This window comes from Protopterus annectens, chromosome 1.part0, assembly GCF_019279795.1.
Source record: "Protopterus annectens isolate FY-2018-M chromosome 1.part0, PAN1.0, whole genome shotgun sequence".
NCBI lineage: Eukaryota > Metazoa > Chordata > Ceratodontiformes > Protopteridae > Protopterus > Protopterus annectens.
In genome coordinates this window covers 1,274,131,830-1,274,152,184 of record NC_056725.1, presented here as the reverse complement: position 1 = coordinate 1,274,152,184, position 20,355 = coordinate 1,274,131,830, and the positions used below count along the sequence as shown (strand labels likewise).

Below are 20,355 nucleotides of genomic sequence, written 5' to 3'. Positions count from 1 at the left end.
ATGCAAAGCCACTGTGTACTCAGGACAACCCCCCCCCCCAATCCCCATCTCCATGTCTACAAAGAATCAACACACCAACTCACAGCTGTATGAAAATAAAGACTTTCTAGATTATGAGGCAGACTGGACAGCAGTCTGCTCACCAACTACAAAAGTATGTCCATCAAATCCATGCAGCTAAGACCTTCCTGGAGAGAGCAACAGTCTTCCTACTTAGAACAGAACACCAATTAGTACCCTGAATAATGCAGGGTCAGTGGCAATTTGCCCTCAAGAAGGCAGGTATGTATGCATCTGTCTGGTCTTCATATTTTCCACTATCCAACAAAGTTGACTTAATAATCACAGTCTCAACCCTCAAGTGACAATTCCAATATCAAAACAAGTTAAATCCTCTTGGCTCAGAATTATTGCATTGTTTAGCAATACCAATGCTGTCCTCCTGCACTTCAATTATAGAAGAACTTGTCAATGAGAGGACACAAATCTTATTTTTATTAGAAAGATTTCCTGAACTCAAAAGATTCAACATTACAGGGGGGACTTGAAACAAGGTAGCTCAATGCTAAACTGGAGTGACTGGAAATCAGACTGGTTCCATCCTAATACCCAAGATAACTATCCAAGTTGCAACTGCATGTCCAAGGAGTAGTTGTGCAAGCAGGCAGCAGAGGTAATAACCTGAATAAATACAAAGTACTTCATGATTGGCTACTCCACGTTAAAATCACCAAACACTAACCAGTCTGGGTACGACAGATCTGCACAGAGGAGAAATCTAACACATGTAGAAGTTACCTCACACCATATGGTGGACAGTGGAGAAGAAAGAATCTGAGAATTGTTCTTACTTCTATAATGCATTCAAGTGTTTTAGTCCCAAGATGAGAACTTGAGTTAGGTCCAGTTTTAAATTAAAGTACATAACCACCCCTTTCCCCGTGCTGTCACATCTATGGTGCTAGCTAGCTGAGGTAACTAGAAGTAAACAAGACCACCAGATGACACTAAAGGTTGGAATCAAGTAGAGTCTTGTTTAAGAATGTCAAGTCAATGCCACACCATGATGTAAGCAACAATGCCAGCTGTAACAGACATAGCTTTTGAACTGTAAGAAACCACAGGTCCACAACTGCTGGTTATATGACTAGAATGTAAAACATCAGGCTCCTGAAATCAGCCAAGATAATTGAAAGTTATCATGCAAACCACCTTGGTGATAAACAGTCTACAAACCCCAGACTGCAAGAACCTACAGCAAACATCATCTCTCTCTTGTAGAGCCAACAACTGACTGTAAAAAGTTTTCTCTTGATATTCAGGTACTTTATAAGCTGATGAATAGATCTCTCTAAGAACACAGGCAAATAATCACATCTGCTTAAACATCTGTACTAATTTTTCTAAATTTTACGTAAACCTACAATGCATTAGGAATGTAACTAAACCGCAACTAATTTTCCAGCAAAAGACTGCTTGCCACGTAAGGCAAAGGTAAACAAATGAGTGAAATCAGTTGGGTTCCAATATGTCGGACAGTTTTTAAAAACCTGCATGTATTCATGACTACGTACACTTCATAATTTTAATAAAAAGAAGCAAACTGTAAATTCAATATACAAGGAAAATGCATGAATGTGCTGTAATTCAGAATTTTAGTGGTATCTCAGTCTAAAGTAGATAAATTCAACAATTACAATAGGTAAGGACACTTTCAAGTATATCGTTTAGAGATTCACTATACACAATAAAACAGAAGTCACAATTAAATGTCATTCATGTATTCTTAAAAATGTCTCCATTACTTATAAGAAACAGATTATGTCAGCTACTAAACAGTACTATTGCAGCCACCTGACAAACAGTGGCTACTTTATACACTGCCTTGAATGGACTACAGAAAAGAAGAAATAAAACTGTAGACAAGACTTAACAAAATGCAGCAGTACTTATACCCCTGTAGCTTTATTTCAAAGTCATAACATAATTCCACTGCTCAAATGTTACAGGAGTCTGCCATTTTATTCAGAGATGTAGCCAGAAACTGACATTTTATACTCCTCACCTCAAAGCTGCCCAACCTCACCTAAGATTTAAAAAATGTACACATTTCTCCAAAAGCAGTCCCTACACATTAATAAATAAATGCATTACTTTCAATGGTTACCTTGTGTAGATACAAAATGAGCTTTGTTAGATTAGCAACCCTATCTTTATATTCAAGGCCATGCTGAAAAAACTAGGTTAGACAAATGTAAACATCTTTTGGCCTCTACAAGTGATAATATGTTTGTGCGCTCCACAAAAAAAAAAAAAAAAAAAAAAGTACAATATGGAGGCACAGGACTGCTGCTAGTCAACACCTTTGATTTTGCTAGCTTTAATTTAAGTCTAGAAATAATTCTAACCATTAACTTGTATTTGCACACAGAAATCTGAAATCGTGGCTCAACAGCTATCTTAGAACAATCAATGGTTCTCTTGAACAGAACCTTATCAACAAAAGTTGCTGTGTTTTTGATAAGAAGGACTTTGTGAATACCCAAGTGAAAAATCTAGAAAAACAGAAGCTCTGACATAATTGTGTTGAGCTGGTTACAGGCAGTAATTTCCTGTAAAAATTAAAACTGTTAAAATATACTTATTACTTGTTTTAACAGCTAATGTGACACATTGTGAAAATAACACATATAAAGCTATTCTTTCTGTTAGGGACAAAAATTTGTAACTAAGAAGGGAAACATTCTAGCTTAGAAATGCAATGGTTTCTTCAAAAGCACATTGACTTAAAATTGTCAGCATTATGTAATAACGGTGTTTGAACAGCATTTGCCATTTATATCAGTACTGAAACAAACCTCAATGAAGAGCATAAATACAGAAGAAAACAATCTTATTTGGATAAAGTCATTTTTAAAGTAGGCCTTATACCGATAAATTAAATAACACTTTAAAATGCATAGTGCAAGCGAGGAATTAACACTTAATGCCTGCAACTAAAATAATACTTTTTAAAGGTAATTTTGGTTAAGACTTGCATCACAGTTACAAAAAAATGGCTGGCAAATGTGTTGCAACACAATCAGTTAAAATTAAAAATAAATGGTACTGTTTCTCTTACCTATGATCAATTCTACCCAAAAATGCATGTACCAAAAGTACTTAAGTTACAAACATCAACGAAAATAATTCATAATTTTAACAAAATACACAATAATTTAGTCTGTTAAAAATCAGACTATTATACAGTCCTTTATTTATATAGATCTTCACAATCTTTTACAAAAGTTTCATCAAAAGAACTTCTTGGCAGCAGCCTCTTGTTGGCTTCTGTGAAAAAAAAAAAAACACAAATGAATACATGATGTATCCACTCACTGAATCCATTCACATGAAATATAGGTTAACTAAGAAATAAACGGTTTGACTGAACTTATGGGACTTCTGAAAACACAAAGAAAGGATACTTAACTTATGCATAATGCACACCTACAAAGCAGGCTGGAGCAACCACGAAACAAGAAACAAAACACAGAAATGTACAAAAAAGTAAAATAAGAAATCACAAAAAAGTAAAATAAGAAATCACAAAAAAATAACCAAATAGCCAGTTTTAAGGGCTATTACAGTAAATAAAAAATCTAAGCTACATGCATAACTCCATCAACTTTCTACAGTGAACTCTACCAACCAGGTGATCAACCACAATTCCCCAGTGCCAAAGATAGATGTCTTCTGTAGAAACAAAAACAATGACCTACTTTCACTAAAATTCTCTTGCAAATGATTTGATAAACCATGGAATGAAAGAAGGGAACACACTGGCAGGGAGGAAGAGAACAATAGCAGAAGTACTATACAAGTTCATTCTATACGATTCTGCCCCCCCCCCCCCCCCCAGGTTCAAGCCATGCTTGCCAAAAATTGCTTTAAACAGCAATGTGACATAAATTAACCACTCTGTGCAGAAAAAGTTCAAGTCAACATTCTCATATTTAAGAATCAGACAGTTTTCAACTTGTTGATGGTAGGGAACCTCTACAGTACCTAGTGTCCTCTAACAAACGTTACATTTATCAAAAACAGATGATCTGGACCACCAGCCTGATAAAAAAAGTAGTTTAATAAAATGCAGTAGGTTAGCGCTTTCAGGTTTGAAAAACCCTCCTTCAGACAAAATACAAAAGTTTTGAACACCTTTTAAAATACATAACAGCCAATCAAAGACTCAGTAAAAACCCCTCCTCTTTTTAAAAAAAAGGCTCAATAGAAATACTACCACTCAAGCCCAGTGCTCTATCGGCACCCAGACTAATTATCCATCTAGTTTCAATACATTCCATTATATTTGTCAAATCACCCCTCCCCCTCCTTCCTGGTTGGATGAATAACCTACAAAACCATAAAAGAAAATACATGCCCAGGATATTGCTTTACATGCTGATACAGGGCATTGTGTGAACTGGCTGTACGTATAGCTGACATATGTTGCAACACCCTGTCTTTCAATATAGAATTTGTTTTACTCACATAAAATTAACATTACATACAGTCAGCCAAGTATATAATATTGCTGGTCAAACAGTCAGCATATTGTTTCAATGAATAGCTCTTTCCAGACAGTGGATGGATGAATGTGTTATGTCTAATTTACTGGCAAACTTTGCAAAGTCTGCAGGGGAATGTCCCTTGTTGCCCCATGACAGGTTTCCTAACCCCCTGTTGGTCTGTACAAAGCAAATCCTTTAAATTCTTACTACGTTTGAAACAAAATGTGGGTTCCAGAGTTATTAACGCCTTCACTCTATCATCAGTTAAGATTTTCCAATTTTGGCGAATAATGTCATATATGCCCCCCACATTGTTACTATATTTCAAAGCAACTCGAATGGGCTGCCCGCATATATCAGTCTCCCCTGTCATGCACCTGTACATTTCCAGAAAACCAGGGTTTTGCTTTATTCAACCTCTCCTTTTATTAAATGCCCGGTGTATTATGTTCTGATTATATCCTCTTCCTTTTAGGTTCACCATCAATTCTGCAGACTTCAGTCTCATCATTAGTACATAAACTAGATGTTGGAAAAAATTGTCCCTAAGCAATATTGTTAAATGTATATCTGGGGTGCATACTATCATAGGCTAGGAGATAGTTTCTCCTGCATTCCTTCCTATATAACACAGTCTCAATCAGTTTCTCTGTGTTTTTCATTACTCAGACATCTAAGAAATCTATAGTTGTATCTGAGAGTGAAATACTAATCCTCAGAAAAATCAGTGGTGCTTTCCAGGTAGGTAAACTCAAAGCTGTTCTGTCCCTGTCCAAAGCAGGAAGACATCGTCCACAAAATGGACATAACTCAGGTACCCCCCTCCATAAATGGTTTGCCTTGAATATTGCTTGAGCCTCCCAATATGCCAACACTATGTTGGTATATGAGTTTGCGCAGGGGGTGCCCATGGCCATCCCCCCTGCTCCGACTATAGAAACAATTATGATGCATAAAAATATTGTTGCTCAACACAGTCTAACAGTAAACATACACTGTCAAAATCAGTTTGACTCAAGATTTGTGCTTGTTGCAAAAAGGCCTCAATGGCCATCAAGCCATATTCTTTTGTAATTACTGTAAACAAACTGTTTATATCCAGGGTTGCTAACAAATAATCCGTACAGTCAGCATTGGGACCCAAGTGACTGTGTACGGTTGCTTAACCTTAAGTTAGAAAACTCGTGCTTAACTTTACCAATAATCCTATTGATATCAACTGGTGTTAATTGCTGATAAGTATTTGAGTCCCTTAACATAAGAACGCTATTATGATAGAATTCACCGTTCATGACTACAACTGCCCCTCCCTTGTCAGCAGGTTTTATTATGATATTCTTATTCTCTATAAGTGTCCTTAATGCTTGACATTGCTCCCAGTTCATGTTATGAAAAACATGCTTGTTTTTTGTGTTCAAAAACTGCAAAATATCATCCTCACAAGTTTTTATAAGTTTCAACCACTTGACTGACGGGGGTTAAATGTACTCGGCTGCCTAAGAGTACAGTCCCTAGGAACAGATTCTGTACCATAAATACGTTTCAATTCAACATTTTGGGTAAACATTCTCAAATCTAACAGTCACTAAAACTTGATCCTGTACTTCGAATAAATGCAAGTCCCTTGCTCAAAACAATTTTCAGCATCAGATAAAATGTAATCAGAAATATTACATACATTACAGTCTCTATTGCCACTGGCAGTCATCATGGATGTTTTTCTCCTCTTTGCATTGTGATTCAATGAATGACATCTGTTCAGGCTCTCTTTCTTCTTCACATGTACACATAAACAAAACATGAAAAGAAGAACTCATGGTTTCTGATCAAGCTACCAGCACATTAGTACTGTTTAACACCATCTGTGTGGTGTTAGAAGTCTCTTGTGGCATTGTCTGCTGCTGGTTAATCACCTCCACAGTAGTCTCTTGCCTAGGTGCTGTGTCTACGTTTGATGATGTCATCACTTCCATCCTGATCCCTATTATCAGCTCCATTGTCTCTTAGACCTGAATTTAAGGTGGAATGTTCATTAGCCTGCCGATTAGATGTCACAGAAGGCTGATTCCATGGTGAGACATCCCTTGGCATGTATAAATATGCCCCTGCACAAAATCCTTATAGTCTCTTGAAAGTTTTTTCGTTTTAATCTGTTGCATTTTGGAGTCATAAGCAGTCAACAGCACATTACAGGTCATTAAGCTTAACCTGATATTCATCCTTAAATTGCAGTTCGGTTTCTGCTGTGATTCAATTGAACTCACTAGTTTTTTCTTCATAGGTAAGAAAAAATCTATCAACAATTTCATGTAAGCAAAACTAGTGTCCAGATTAAGCTACTGTCATTTGGCCAACAAGGTAGGATACAGTTCCCCACAAGTGGGCATGCAGAGCACCCTCATGCCTCTAGGAATAATTTTATGATACAAACATGCCTCAAAATGCAGTCTTTGCCACTGTAGGCGTTTCATCTTATACAAGCCTTTTTCTAAAGTTTTCAGTTGCTCCAAAAAGGAGACATCACACTCTAGCTCTTCATTATTCCCCAAAGGGGGAACAGTCATGTTGGCCAAGTTTAAATTCAACAACGGATTGTTATCAGTGGCAATAAGTTGCTTCATTCTCTCTGCACTTACTTTGGCAGCAGCAGACAGTACTGGACGGTAGCTCAACTCAATGTCCTCAAGATACTGTTCAGCCATGTGTACGAAGACAACACTATCAGAAACAGCCAAAAAAACACAAGTGTAGACTTCGCACTTAAGGTCCAGCTTCACAGCAAAATTCCAACAGCAATGAGGTGATTTGAGAAATAACAGAATGTAGTGAAACTAGATGGATAATTAATCTGGGTGCTGACAGAGCACAGAGCTTGAATGGTGGCATTCCTAACAAGCCTTTTTTAAAAAAGAGGTGGGCTTTTTACTGAGTTTTTGATTGGCTGTTATGTATTTTAAAAGGTGTTCAAAACTTTTGTATGTTGTCTGAAGAAGGGTTTTTCAAACCTGAAAGGGCTAACATACTGCATTTTTTTTAAACTATTGTTTATCTGCCTGGTGGTCCAGATTGTCTTGCTGTTGGAATTTGCTGTGAAGCTGGACTTAAGTGCGAAGTCTATAATTGTGTTTTTTTGAAGGTTACATACATACAAATATTTCAAGCACGGGCATTAATACCCTTCAAGCCTGATATAACAAAAACAAAAGTTGTGTTCTTACCACAATGTTCCATCTGTGTTGTTGATCTTCATTCATTTATGACTGTTGAGTTTGGTTCCAACCTCTCAGAGCAGACTCTGCTGTAATACAGAGCTCACTCCAGCCAAAAACTCTCAAGCCAAGGCTATACCCAGAATGCCTCTCTCTCCAGTTATCTCAGATCGAGTTTGCATAACAGTTAAGAAAATAGAGAAACCCTTTCTAAGGTACAACCCTATAACTTCAAGACCTGAACCTCCAGGAAGAGGACAGGATGTTAAGAAAACATGAAGACTGACAACACAGATGGAACGTTATGGTCAAAACATAACTTCTTTATCTGATGTTGTCAATCTTCATTTATTCTTGACTGCTGGGACAGAGTCCCATGGTACTTTAGATCCTGGGCGGCCCTAAGGAAGGATATTCCTGAGCACCATAAAGCCAGAGACCATGTCTAATTTGTAATGAGTGATAAAGGTATGTGGAGTAGCCCAAGTCGCAGCTGCATATATGTCTTCCATAGAAGCCCTGGCATGGAGGACCGCTGAAGTGGAACCAGAATTAGTAGAATGAGCTCTACCTGTAGAAGACAGCTTGAGGTTATTTTGGTTGTAAATAAAAGGTAATACAGTCTTCTTAGCCATTTTGACAAGGTGACCTTTAATAAGGTTTGCCCAATCTGGGTTCTGAAAAGGATAGAACTAGTCGGTCTGACTTTCTAGAATATTTTGTTTTATCCAAGTAAAAACGTAATTGCCTGTGGATGTCCAAGTGTAAAGAGCACTCTCCTTCGTTTGTGAAATTTAAGAAGACTGGTAAATGTATGGATTGGTTGATATTAAACTCTGATATCACTTTAGGAAGGAAGGTGGGATTAGTTCTATATGATAGTCTGTGAAAAATAATAAGGATGAGTCACACATAAATCCTGTAACACTGAAATTCTCCTAGTAGACATGATAGCTACTAGGAAGAGGGTCTTCCAGAATAAAAACGTGAGGTCACAAGTAGCTGCTGGCTCAAAGGGCTGTTGAACTAGGCATTTTAAAACTAAGGTCAAATCCCAAGGCGTTACAGGGTCTTTGAAAGGGGGTTTTAAATGCAGCGTGCCTTTAAGAAGAATTCTGCATAAATGATGAGACATCAAGGGATGGTCATCAAACCAGTTATGAAAATTTGAGATGGCAGCCAAATGAACCTTAATTGTAGACGTAGATGCCCCCATTTCAAATAAGGTAGATAAATATTCCAGGACCTTATCAACGGACGCTGCAAAAGGGTCTATGCTGTTTGAACATGCCCAAATTGAAATTTTTTTCCATTTACTTAGATAAAGCTTCCTAGTGGATGGTTTATGGGAAACCAGAAGAATCTTTTGCCCTGGAAAGGACAAGTTATTCAGCCTGGCAATTACTGGAACTTGAATAACCAAGCAGTCAGCTTGATATTTTGAAGACTGGGATGCAACAGGCTGCGAGACAGTAGGTCCGAAGCCGGGTTCAGAGTCCACAGGTGGTGAACCAGACGAGGCCTGTAAGGAGCAATGAGAATCACTTTGCTTCTCAACCGTTGGGCTTTCCTCAGAAACTGGGGAATCAGTGGAATTGGGGGAAAGGCATATAGGAGTCTCAGGGCCAATCGAGAAAAAGTGCATCTCTTGGTGAATCCCTGCGAGGGGGGATCAGCAAAAAGTAGCTGCTGCATTTGTGGTTTATGGGACAGGCGAACAGGTCTCAGCAAGGCTGACTCCATCAATAGATCTTAGTCACTACATTGTGATTGAGAGACCACTCATGAGGCAGGAAGATACATCTGCTCAGTTTGTCTGCAATCATGGAGTCCCCGGGATATGCACTGCTATAAGAAAGGGGTTGGAAGTGACTGCCCATTGCCAAATTCTTCAAGCTTCCCGACAGAGACCTGGTTCCTCCCAGTTTGTTGACATACCAGACTACGGACATGTCTGATTGGATTGCAATTATCCCTGAAGGAAGGACAGCTCAAAGTTACTGAAAACTCTCAAGCTTCTCCCTTCCTCATAATGATCTTGTTTGCTGACATTTTTGCTCATTAGAAATATAGAAACAATCATATGAGAAAACAGTATCTGGAGCTCAAAGGAAAGAACACAGATTCCTTTAGCATCTTCTCATACTTCCAAAAGCCACAAACAAAATGTTAGAGGAGGGAAGCTGAGGAAAAATGAAAATGGACAACGCAGATGAACATTATGTTGAGTACACAGCTTCTTTATTTGATTTTGTCAATTTTAATTCATTCCTCAACAAGTGGGACAGAGTCCCCAGTTACCTAAATCTTGGGAGGACTCTAAGAAAGGATATTCCTGAGCACTGTTGAGCTGAAGGCTGCTCTCCCCCCCCCCCCCTCAAGATCAGATCTAATTTGTAATGAGTAATAATGGTATGAGGATTAGCCCCAAGTTGCAGCTACACAAATATAGTCCATGGAAATTCTGGATAAAAATACTGATGAAGTTGCCATGGACCTGGCTGAATGAGCTCTTAAAGGTTTTGACAAACACAAGCTCAATTTTACTGTGGACAAAGGAAATGTAATCAATTAGCCATTTCGCTGAAGTTACTGCGGTAACCAGTTTGTCCAATTTTGATTCCACAAAGACAACAAATAACTGATCGGATTTTCTTAAATCTTCCGTTCTATGCAAAGAGAAGAATATCTATGAACGTCCAACAAATGTAACATATATTCTCCTCAGTTTGTGAAATTTGGAAAGAAAACTAGAAGACTGAGTGAATGATGTTGGATTCGGACACCAACTTTGGAAGAAAGAATGGGTTGGTTCGTAACGATAACCCAAATTTATGGAAAATTAAGGGGGCTTAAGAGATGGGGCTTGAAATCCTACTCTTCTAGCAGAGGTTATAGCTACTGAAAAGACAGTTTTCCAGGTTAAAAGTTTTAGTTCACACTTTGCTCATGGTTCAAATAGAGACAGAGTTAAAGCTTGCAGAACTAAACTGAAATCTCATGGTGGAGTTGGATCTTTAAAAAGGGGTCAAGAAAGGCTCCCCTTATAAAGGGTTTACAAAGCTTTGAAGACACTAAGGTGGAACTGTTAGACCTATGTGAAAATTAGAAATCGTAGGTAGTTTTACTTTAACAGTTGAGGAGCTAGTCCCTTCATTAAAAATTTTAGCCAAAATCTCAAGAACATTAGGTACTGGTGCTGAAAAAGGGTTAATGTCTCTGTTGTGCCCAAAAAAAAAATAGTTTCCATTTACTTCTTTAAATTTTCCTAGTGGTAACTAAGGTAATAAAGGAATGCGATGGACTGGGGAAGAAAGCCTGGGTTGTCTAGAAGTGGACAAGACAAGCAGCCAACTTTTGGCCTGGAATGTCCAAGTGAATCATGTCCTTCGTACGAGACGGGAGATTTGGAACTGAATCCAGAATCCATGATGGATGAACTAGATGAGGCCAAAGAAAGGGAAACCAAATCTTGACAAGGCCAATAAGGGGCAATGAGGAGGACTGCTCTTCAATCGAGATGCTTTCTGGAGAAACTTGGGGATAAGAGTTGCAGGCAAGTGTAGAGGAGACCACGGGGCCAACCATGGAGGAAAGCGTCTCTTGGCGATTCCCCCAGTGGGGGGGGGGGGGGGATCAGGGCAAAGAACCTGTTGCACTTGTGGGAGATAGAGAGAGAGAGATCACAAGGATGACCTGGCATAATATCTTTTTCACAGCTTTCATGTTGAGACACTACTCATGAAGCAATAAAATGGACCTACTCAACTTCTCTGCTATAATGCTGGATTTCCCCAGAATGTGCGTGATCACAAACCAACTTTCTATGTGAGCAGCATATATGTGACATATTGTGTACCTTAAAGCAACCTAAGGCTTAGGTATACAGGCTGGATGTCGGGGCTGCCCTAGGCAGGGAATCCCAAATGTAAATACCGCAACAGTGATATGGAAGGATATCAAGAACTATTACAGCAGACACTGACCCCCAAGGCTTAGAGAATCCATCGAGCAGAGAAGAATTCTGGATTATCTTTTTGACTTGAAATCGAATAGTCTGTACCCTTGGTAAGGGAAGGGAGGCTGTCAATGAAACCAAACTGAACAAGGCCCCCATGAATTCTAATACTTGAGATGTTTCTGGGTGAGATTTGTTGTGACGGATTGTAATTTCTGGGTGTGAACACAGTTGGAGTAGTCTGAGTTAGCAGTTGCCTAGCTGGAACGGTTATGAGTCAGTCATCCAAGTACAGAAATGCCTGGAATCCTTGCAGTCTCAAGTGGGCTGCTGCTACTGCCATGCATTTGATGAACACTCTGGGGGGCTGTGGTGAGGCCAAAGGGCAGAGCTTTGAAATGGTAATGATGGTCTCCCAGTCAGAAGTGCAGGTATCTTCTGGAGACTCTGTTCATTTTTATGTGACAGTATGCATCCTGAAGATCTATTTAGCACATCCACTCATCCTGGTGCAGGAAAGGCAAAATGGACTCAAATGCGACTACCTGGAATTTCATGTACTGAACTGATTTTTTTCAGAATGCCGAGATCCAAAACTTGTCTCCAGTGCCATATTTTCTTTGGCTATAAAAATAATCTTGAGTAGGTTCTGGGTTCTTTCTGGTCTGGGGAGAACTCGGATGACTTTTCTAGCAACTTTTTTTTTTAATTTATTGTGCTGCTTCTTTCCTCTGACTGAGTGGAATATTGGGAATTTTATCATGGGGGGTAATACATAACCTCTGGAAATAATCCTCTGCACCCATGTATCTTCTTGTAATGTCTAGCCAAGCTCTCTGCTTTCAGAGGTGGACAATCTGGCCACCTTTCAGGAACGCTGGTAGGATGTGTCAGAAAAAGTGTCTCTAGATCCTTGACTACGTCCGCCTCCTCTGCCATGTGGGTGGAATCTTCCATTATTTCCCCCAGGGACAGAAGGGGAACCATCTCCACGCAGATCATGGAAAGGACCCAGGGATTTTTTGAACTACATTTTTCGACCACCTCACTAATTCCAAGAGAAGTTTCTTTGAGGAGTCAAAAAATGTACGCATCCTACTCTCACCTGGATTGTCTCTCTGACATGTTCTTTGTTTGGCCCCAAGGTTAAAGGAAGCATTGACGAAGGAGGACTTGAAGTGCTCCTTGAAATCACACAGGCATCCAGGCATGTTTCCTAATGGAAATGCCTGAACCAGCCGCTCTTAAGGTATCTTCACCTGAGTGTGAAATGAGCCTCATGGACAAATCTGAAATGGACTGTATGGTAGCCAAGTGTGAGGTAATAGACATCTCTGTCTCAGAAGTAATGGACCTGGACCGGAATATGTAGAGTTCTTTAATCAAATCCCTCTGAAGTCTGGTAGTGTGCATCAAACAATTCAGCAACCTAACTGCAAAGGTCACTGAAGCATATACATGCTTACCAACTCTGTCCAACACCCTAGACTCCCTGTTAGGGGGATGAACAGAACACTGTTCTGCAAGATCCTGTTTTGTACGACCATGGCATCTAATGGTACTCCTTTACTCCAAAATTCCTTACTTTTAGGTGGTCCCAGGATCCTGTCAGGACTCTCTCTCAGGGATTGGCTTAACAGTCAGGTTCCTTCCATGCCCACCAAGAGATCAAATCAATGAGCTCATCAGCAGACTCACCCAGGAGGTAGATGGACTAACTGCAAAGGCTTCCAGCAATACAGATTTCTCTTGAGAAGGGATACAGGTAGACCATCCACCCCTTTACTTGAGGATCTCCAGAATGTCTTCAAATACATCAGGTGGTGATCTTGGAGACCCCTCCCCCTTATCAAAATCTGTATCTTCTGTGACTGACTCTTGAAGACTATCCGACTCCTCTTGCACCTTCTTTTCTTAGGGACTTCTTTCCAAAGAGGTAACAGAAAATATATGTATACCTTGCAAGGTAGCCTGGAGACTTTGGGCTGCCTATCCCTGTGGAGTACAATGTTGAGGCTCAAGGCACAAAGGCAGATGGGTTTGGGAAGAAGGATTTGGGGGGGGGGACTGCCCTTCCTCTAGCAGCAGAAAAAAACTCCCCACTATCTCAAAAGCAGAGTACCTCAGACGGAAAGAGGCAGACTGAGCCAAGACGACATGCTTCAGACTGTAGGCTCCTTCTGACTCAAAGGTAGTCCACTTGAGGCAGAGGTCGGAGCTGAACTGTCCAATGCCGAGGCTCTGAGGGGCAGAGACTGTTCAGCTAACTTCAGAGAGGATTCCAACACCTCGGATCTAGCAATGACATTACTGCTCCAAGAGTTACCTGGCTCTGACACACTCAGGGTCAGTCCACATATCAGAGTGGAAGAGACGACAATCTTTGGATCTGACAAAGACAGCTCTGGGATTCTTGGATCCAAATGCTCTGAAACCAAGGGTCAGATTGGAGAAGGAGCTAAAAAATAAGTTGAGTAATACTAGTAAAGGTCTCTGGGCCTGATGGGGTAAGGGAGCCGGGAGAACTCCCATCTGAATTTGTGCCGAGAAGAATTTCCTCATCATTCCATCCACATCTGCTTGGTCAGACTTCTGGATGAACGAGAAGAGGAAGCAACTGAAGAGGTCCTGGAATGGTGACATCTAAGAAAGGTGATGGAAGGTGGGAGGGTTACTGGATCCAGAGAAGCATAATGGGTTTGAGGAAGCTTCTTCAGATCACGGTGTCTCAGATCTGAAGATGCAGACCTAGCATCAGAAGCCAGACCCAATCATTGAGGTACTTTTCCAGATGGTTCTGCAGTATGAGCAGAGCTCGGAAAAAAAGATCCGGAAGGGTCCAGAAGATGCTTCATGGTGTCATTGTCTGTTTTCTTAGGGGAATGAGTCCCAGATATCAACTCTGGAGCTGTAGGTAGTAATCCTTTTAATATAGGTTTGCTTTTACGATCTACTAGGGCTTAAGGATAAAAGGCCTTACAGATCTCACAAGAAGCATTCAAATGGGCCAGACCTAGACAATACACACACGAATCATGAGAAAAAGGAATTTTTATTTGGCCACATTTTTTAAACCTCAACAGCTTTCCAGCCATTTTAGGGTGGAAAAAACTCTTTTTCTTTAAGAAAGGGAGGAAATGAAAAGTTATAACTGAAGGAGCTACTGCAAGGGTATAGGATACAAAGGAAAAGAAAAATACCAACAATCTTAATATTAATTTACACAAAAAAATGTAGAATGGGTAAGAGGAATACATTATAGAAAATTAATGAACTTTTACGCACAAACTAATAGCAAAGCTCAAGAGCCAACAGCGACCATGTCTGTACACGAAGTGGCAAACAGGATCTGAGGTATGGTAGGGGACTACGGCATTGTGGGTATGTGAGGACCTAGAGAGTTTTCAGTATCCAAGAGATGTAAAAATCTTCCAAGTTAGATCAGACGGTTAAATCTGAACCATCTTGTTGAGGAAAGAATGAAAATTGACATCAGATTGTTATTTAACTAGAATGTGATACAGTATAATTAAGGATTAGTAGGCACCATGTAAGCTAGTCAGCTTCCCCTAGTTCCTTAAGTAATTTCTTTGCATAACAGGTGTCAGCATATACTGAGAATGTCTACTATTGTTTGTGCTTGATGTTAGTTGGTTGTTTTTCTAACAAAAACTTGTACATTTAACATTGAAATATGTCTAGGAACGTCTCCAGAATGGGTGGCACAAGGATGTTTCCAACATACGCTTTCAACATGAAACCAGTAATCACTACCAAGCAGTGTCAAATCACAGACACAGAGCAAGTGTTGTGCAATGAATACTAGTCAGTATACCGTGATACAGCCCTGTTGCAGCTAGTCTCCACACATTAAAGCTACAGTTGCACAGTCGCACGGGCTATTATTGAGCAGTCACGCACCTTAAATGAAATGCTAAAAACTGCAATATAGTCAATTTGGCAGAAACACCTTCCCTAAAAAAGGAGGAAAACACTCCACTTATGAAAATGCTATCAGTATCCTTAAAACCCATGTAGCACAACTGACAGCAAAAGGGATATCAAAACCTAAAGAGTTATCACCTCCTTGTATTCAGCAATGATTAGACTTTCCAGTTATTGAATACAGCTTGCCTTTTTGGCATGTACCTTAGCAAGAAAATTAAACTAGAATTTCCACAGAATTTTTTAACCAAGAAGATCATGAACACAAATACCATAACTAATGATATAAGCTTCCAACAGGAAATGGACCAAGTCAAGAGAAAGGTTTGTCATTCAGTTCCTTCACCCCTATGGAGCTGGCTCCTCCTGCAAATCAGTGTGATTCACTATCTTCCATCAATAGTGACAGTGATGCTTGATTAGCCTTTTGAAAACTCACAACTCTATTGACTGGCCTAGACCTGCTCATATAAGGAGGCATAGCTTAAGGAAGGGAACTGGCAAGTGGTGAGTGGTCAACATGACAGTTGCCTTGGTTTTTCCTAGGATTCTTGTAACTGATAAGCTGTTAGCTGTTTAATATTGGCAAGTCCAAAGTAAAAAAAAACAAATACACAGCTGGGATGAAGCTGTCACACCAGTACACAAACAGAACCAGAATAAAAAAGTACAGTTGTGTACACTTACCATAAATGTAGATGTTAAAGTGCATTCAATGTTGCAGTCATCACACTTGGATTATCTGCCTGCAGGTAGCCCTCAGTCGGCCCGAATAACAGAGACCTAGTATTTCCGGGTCAGTTGCTGTCACTCGAAGACTGACGTTAGGTCGTCAGAAGTATAAAAACAGGCAGCAGACACCATTACATCAGTTTTTCTTGCCCCAATTGTCAGGAGCCCCCCAAATAGGGAGCTAAGTTATGGTGGGGAAAACACCACCAGTAAAAAGTAAATGCTACCACCAATACCCCTGAAAGGGGCGAGTAACAAAGTGAGGAGAGAGAGATAAGGGGGCTGGAGGGAAGGAAACCAGGACTGCAACAGTGAATACACTCGAACATCTACATTTATGGTAAGTGTACACAACTGTACTACGTTCTTCGTGCTTCACTGTTGCAGTCATCTCATTTGGGTGGATTCCCAGAGCTGAAGAAAGGGTGGAGGCAGTCAAGAAGAGTTTGGGCTGGCTAGTATGCCCTGCAGGACTGCTGTTGCAAAACCCACCCTGGATTTGGAAGAGAGAGGCAGGTGGTAATGCTTGGTGAAGGTGTGTACAGAGCTCCAGGTAGCAGCTTCTAGGATGTCCCTGGTAGTGAATCCCCTGAGGAAAGCTGTAGAGGTAGAAGTTGCCCTAGTGGAATGTATTCTGACCCCCTGAGGGGTTGGTTTCCCATGGTGCTTGTAGCAGAAATGCCTGCAGTATGCTATCCATTTGGAAATTGTTTGTTTTGAAATGGCCTTGCCCTCTGCCCCTGGTGCAAAGCTGACTAGTAACTGATCAGATTTCCTGTAGGGCGTAGCCCTACCAAGGTAGAATCTGAGCTGTCTTGTGCACATCCAAAGAATGCAGGATCCTTTTCCCTTTATTTTGAGAATTAAGGAAGAAGGTTGGCAAATGGATAGATTGGTTGAGAGCCACACTGGACAACACTTTAGGCATAAAGGAAGGGTTAGTCCTGAGGGAAAACCCTGTCAGCATGGCAAATAATAAAGGGTTCCACAGCCATAAGTGCTTGTAACTCGGACACTCTTCTAGCTGAAGTGATGGCCAGAAGCAAAGCTGTTTTCCAAGAGAGGAATTTTAACTCTGTTGATGCTGCAGGCTCAAAGGGGGTTAAGCATGAGCTTTTCCAGTACAAAGTTAAGGTCCCAAGCAGGGGTGAGTGCTCTCCTTGGTGGCCTTAAAGTTGTTTGCCCCTCTCAGGAACAGTTTGATAACAGGGTGAGAGAAAGAGAGGTGTCAGTGTTGTAATGCGCCGAGATGGCAGAGGCACGGATCTTAATGGAGCACAGGCCTCTGTGGAGAAGGTCTGCCAGGTAAATCCAGAATTAGAGGTAAGAAGGGCAATGCTGTGTCCTCTCCTTTAGAGCGAGTCCAAGAACAATACCTTTTCCACTTAGCATAGGGTTTCCTTGTACTGGGTCTTCTGGCTTCAAGAATGACATCCAGCACCTGTTTGCTTAGGCTGGTCACTGGGGGAGAATTTAAGGAATAAGCCAGGCTTCAAGATTCATGGTTTGCAGTTGTGGGTGCAAGATCTGTCCCCCCCCCCCACCTGCTGAGTGAGGAGGGTTGGGATCTGAGGTAGGTGTCAGGGTGGGCACTAGTGACAGGCTGTGCAGTAACTGGTACCAGTGCTGGCGTGGCCAGTCCGGGGCAATCAGGATTGTCCTTGGTCTGTCCAGTCTTATCTTGAGCAATATTCTTGAGAGAAGAGGCAGAGAGGGGGAATGCATAGATTGAGAGGTTGACCCACTGGAAGGATAGGGCATCCACTTTCCAGGCCCTGCTCTAAGGTGTCCTTGTGCAGAATTTCCTGAGCTGGTGATTGCAGGGGGAGGCAAAGAGGTCCACCTCTTGGGTCCCCCATTTCTTGGTTAGAATATTGAAGGTGCTGGGCTCTGCCACTCATGTGGATCAAGGAGATTTCTGCTTAAGTCTGCCAGAGAGTTTTGTTTGCCTGGCAGGAACTGAGCTTGCAAATGTATGCGCATGTCCAAGGCAGTGTTCCACAGGGCCATGGCTAGCCTGCAGACTGGGTAAGAGTGTGTTCCCCCCTGCTTGTTGATGTACCACATAACTGTGGTGTTGTCTGTTTTTATTAGCAGGGGTCCTGGTGAGAGTAGGCACCTGAAAGCTGTCAGAGCATGCTGAACAGCTAGCATTTCTTTTTTGGTTGATGTGCAGATGAGTTGGACTTGGGCTCCAGTGGCCCTGAATGCACTTGTCGTTCAGGTGTGCCCCCCAGGCATAGTCGGATGCATCTGTGGTTAGGGTCTGGGCAGCATGGGGCTGAGTAAAGGGATGTCCCTTGCTGTGGTTGCATGCTGCTGCCCACCAAAGAAACTCTGTCCTTAGATAAGGTATGATAGGTATGACTGCTTCCAGGTCCTGAGAATGTTGTCAAAGACTTTAAGTACCACCGAAGTTTCCTCATATGCAGTCTGGCATATGGAATTAGTAGGATGCAAGAGGCCATGGAACTCTTGGGCCTGCAGGACCTTCCTTGCAGATAGCTGGGTTCTGGTGGCCATTTGAGCGAAGTAGCCTGTCAGATAGGCTTGTTTTTCTGGAGTAAGGAATGCCATCTGGGATGCTGTGTCCAAACTAGCTCCCAGGAATACAATCATTTGACTGGGGACTAGTTTTGATTTCTTTTTGTTGATATTGTACCCCAGGGAGGTTAGAAGGTACTTTACAAATGTCAGGTGCTGCAACAGCTCTTCCTGACTGTCTGCCTGAATTAGGCAATCATCCAAGTACAGATACATTTGAATTTTTCTCGGTCTGCAATAAGCAATGGCTGGAGCCAGGCATTTTGTGAATACTCTGGAAGCAGTGGAGAACCCTTGACCTATCTGTTCTGCAGGAACAGGTTGAATTGCCCTTATGGAGAGCAGGGACTGAACTTGTTTTGTACCTCAGCCCACTGGTTTGGGGGAAGATCTCGGAACCCTTTTGGGGTTGGCAGTGAGTGGAAGTAAAATCTGTGCCCCTGGGATACAATGTTGAGGACCCATCGGTCTGGTGATGGAGGGTCCAGTTTTTTGCATGATGGGAGTGTTTTCCTCCTAGGGGCACAAGCATCTGGGCAGAGGTGAGGAGTGGAATAGAGAAGTCATTGTGAATTCTTTCTGTAAGGGGGTGGCTTAGCACTCCTTGTTTTTGAAGTGGAGGCACTCCATTGTTTAGATCTCTACATACCCTGAGACTGTTGAGTCTGGGGGTTTGCTTCCCCTGAGTCTAGTTTGAGATGGCCTTGAAAGGGTTGGAGAGGAGCAATGCCTACTGAATCTGGGAGGCTGCACTTCAAGAAATCTTTGACTGTCTGCATAGACTTAGCCTTTTCTGCATAGATTTAGCCTTTTCTTCCATCTTTTTTAGAACCTCATCTGCTTTGGTTCATAGGTTGGTACTAGGCTATCAGCCCTAGGGCTTATACAAGTCTAGCCATAACAATTCCCTGGCTATTTCTTCCCACACTATTTACTTCCCTGGACCCCTGTCTAGCAGGGCGACTGACATGATCCCCAGGGTGAATTTCCTTTCTCCCATCCAATCGTCAAGGTTCCTTTTGAAGAGGGCCAAAGAGGCACTCTGCTTGACATGTATGGGCAATCTATTCTAGAGTCTGGGGAGTCTCTGAGTCAGGAACCTATCCCTCCAGCATGTTTTGTTTATTGTGATGACAAGGTTTAGATCCCTGGAGCGTGTGGCTCTGTGGGATTGGGATTTCTTTAAGTGTAGCATGTCCAACAGCTCTGGGTTTGACATGGCCTTGCATGTTAAGCAGAGATTGCCAAAGAGATTGTCCTTGCTCAGAGGGGCGTCTAGTAATTTTGATTCAACATGGTCTGGCAAGGTCTGCTCCTTAAGCCAAGCATGCCTTCTCCATACAAAAAGTACAGTTGTGTACCTACCATAAATGTAGATGTTCGAGTGTATTCACTGTTGCAGTCATTACAATTGGGG

At 41.4% G+C, this 20,355-nt stretch overlaps 1 protein-coding gene across 1 annotated transcript in view; it reads right to left on the bottom strand.

Moving 5' to 3' along the window:
* Positions 1–1,929: 1,929 nt before the first annotated feature.
* The window catches only part of LMAN1 (lectin, mannose binding 1), a gene marked incomplete in the record, with an annotated part of 407,951 nt that continues 389,525 nt past the window's right edge, over positions 1,930–20,355 (bottom strand). Inside the window, 1 exon segment of the mRNA XM_044066156.1 lies at positions 1,930–3,330. Within this exon segment, the coding sequence (XP_043922091.1) occupies positions 3,294–3,330 (37 nt within the window).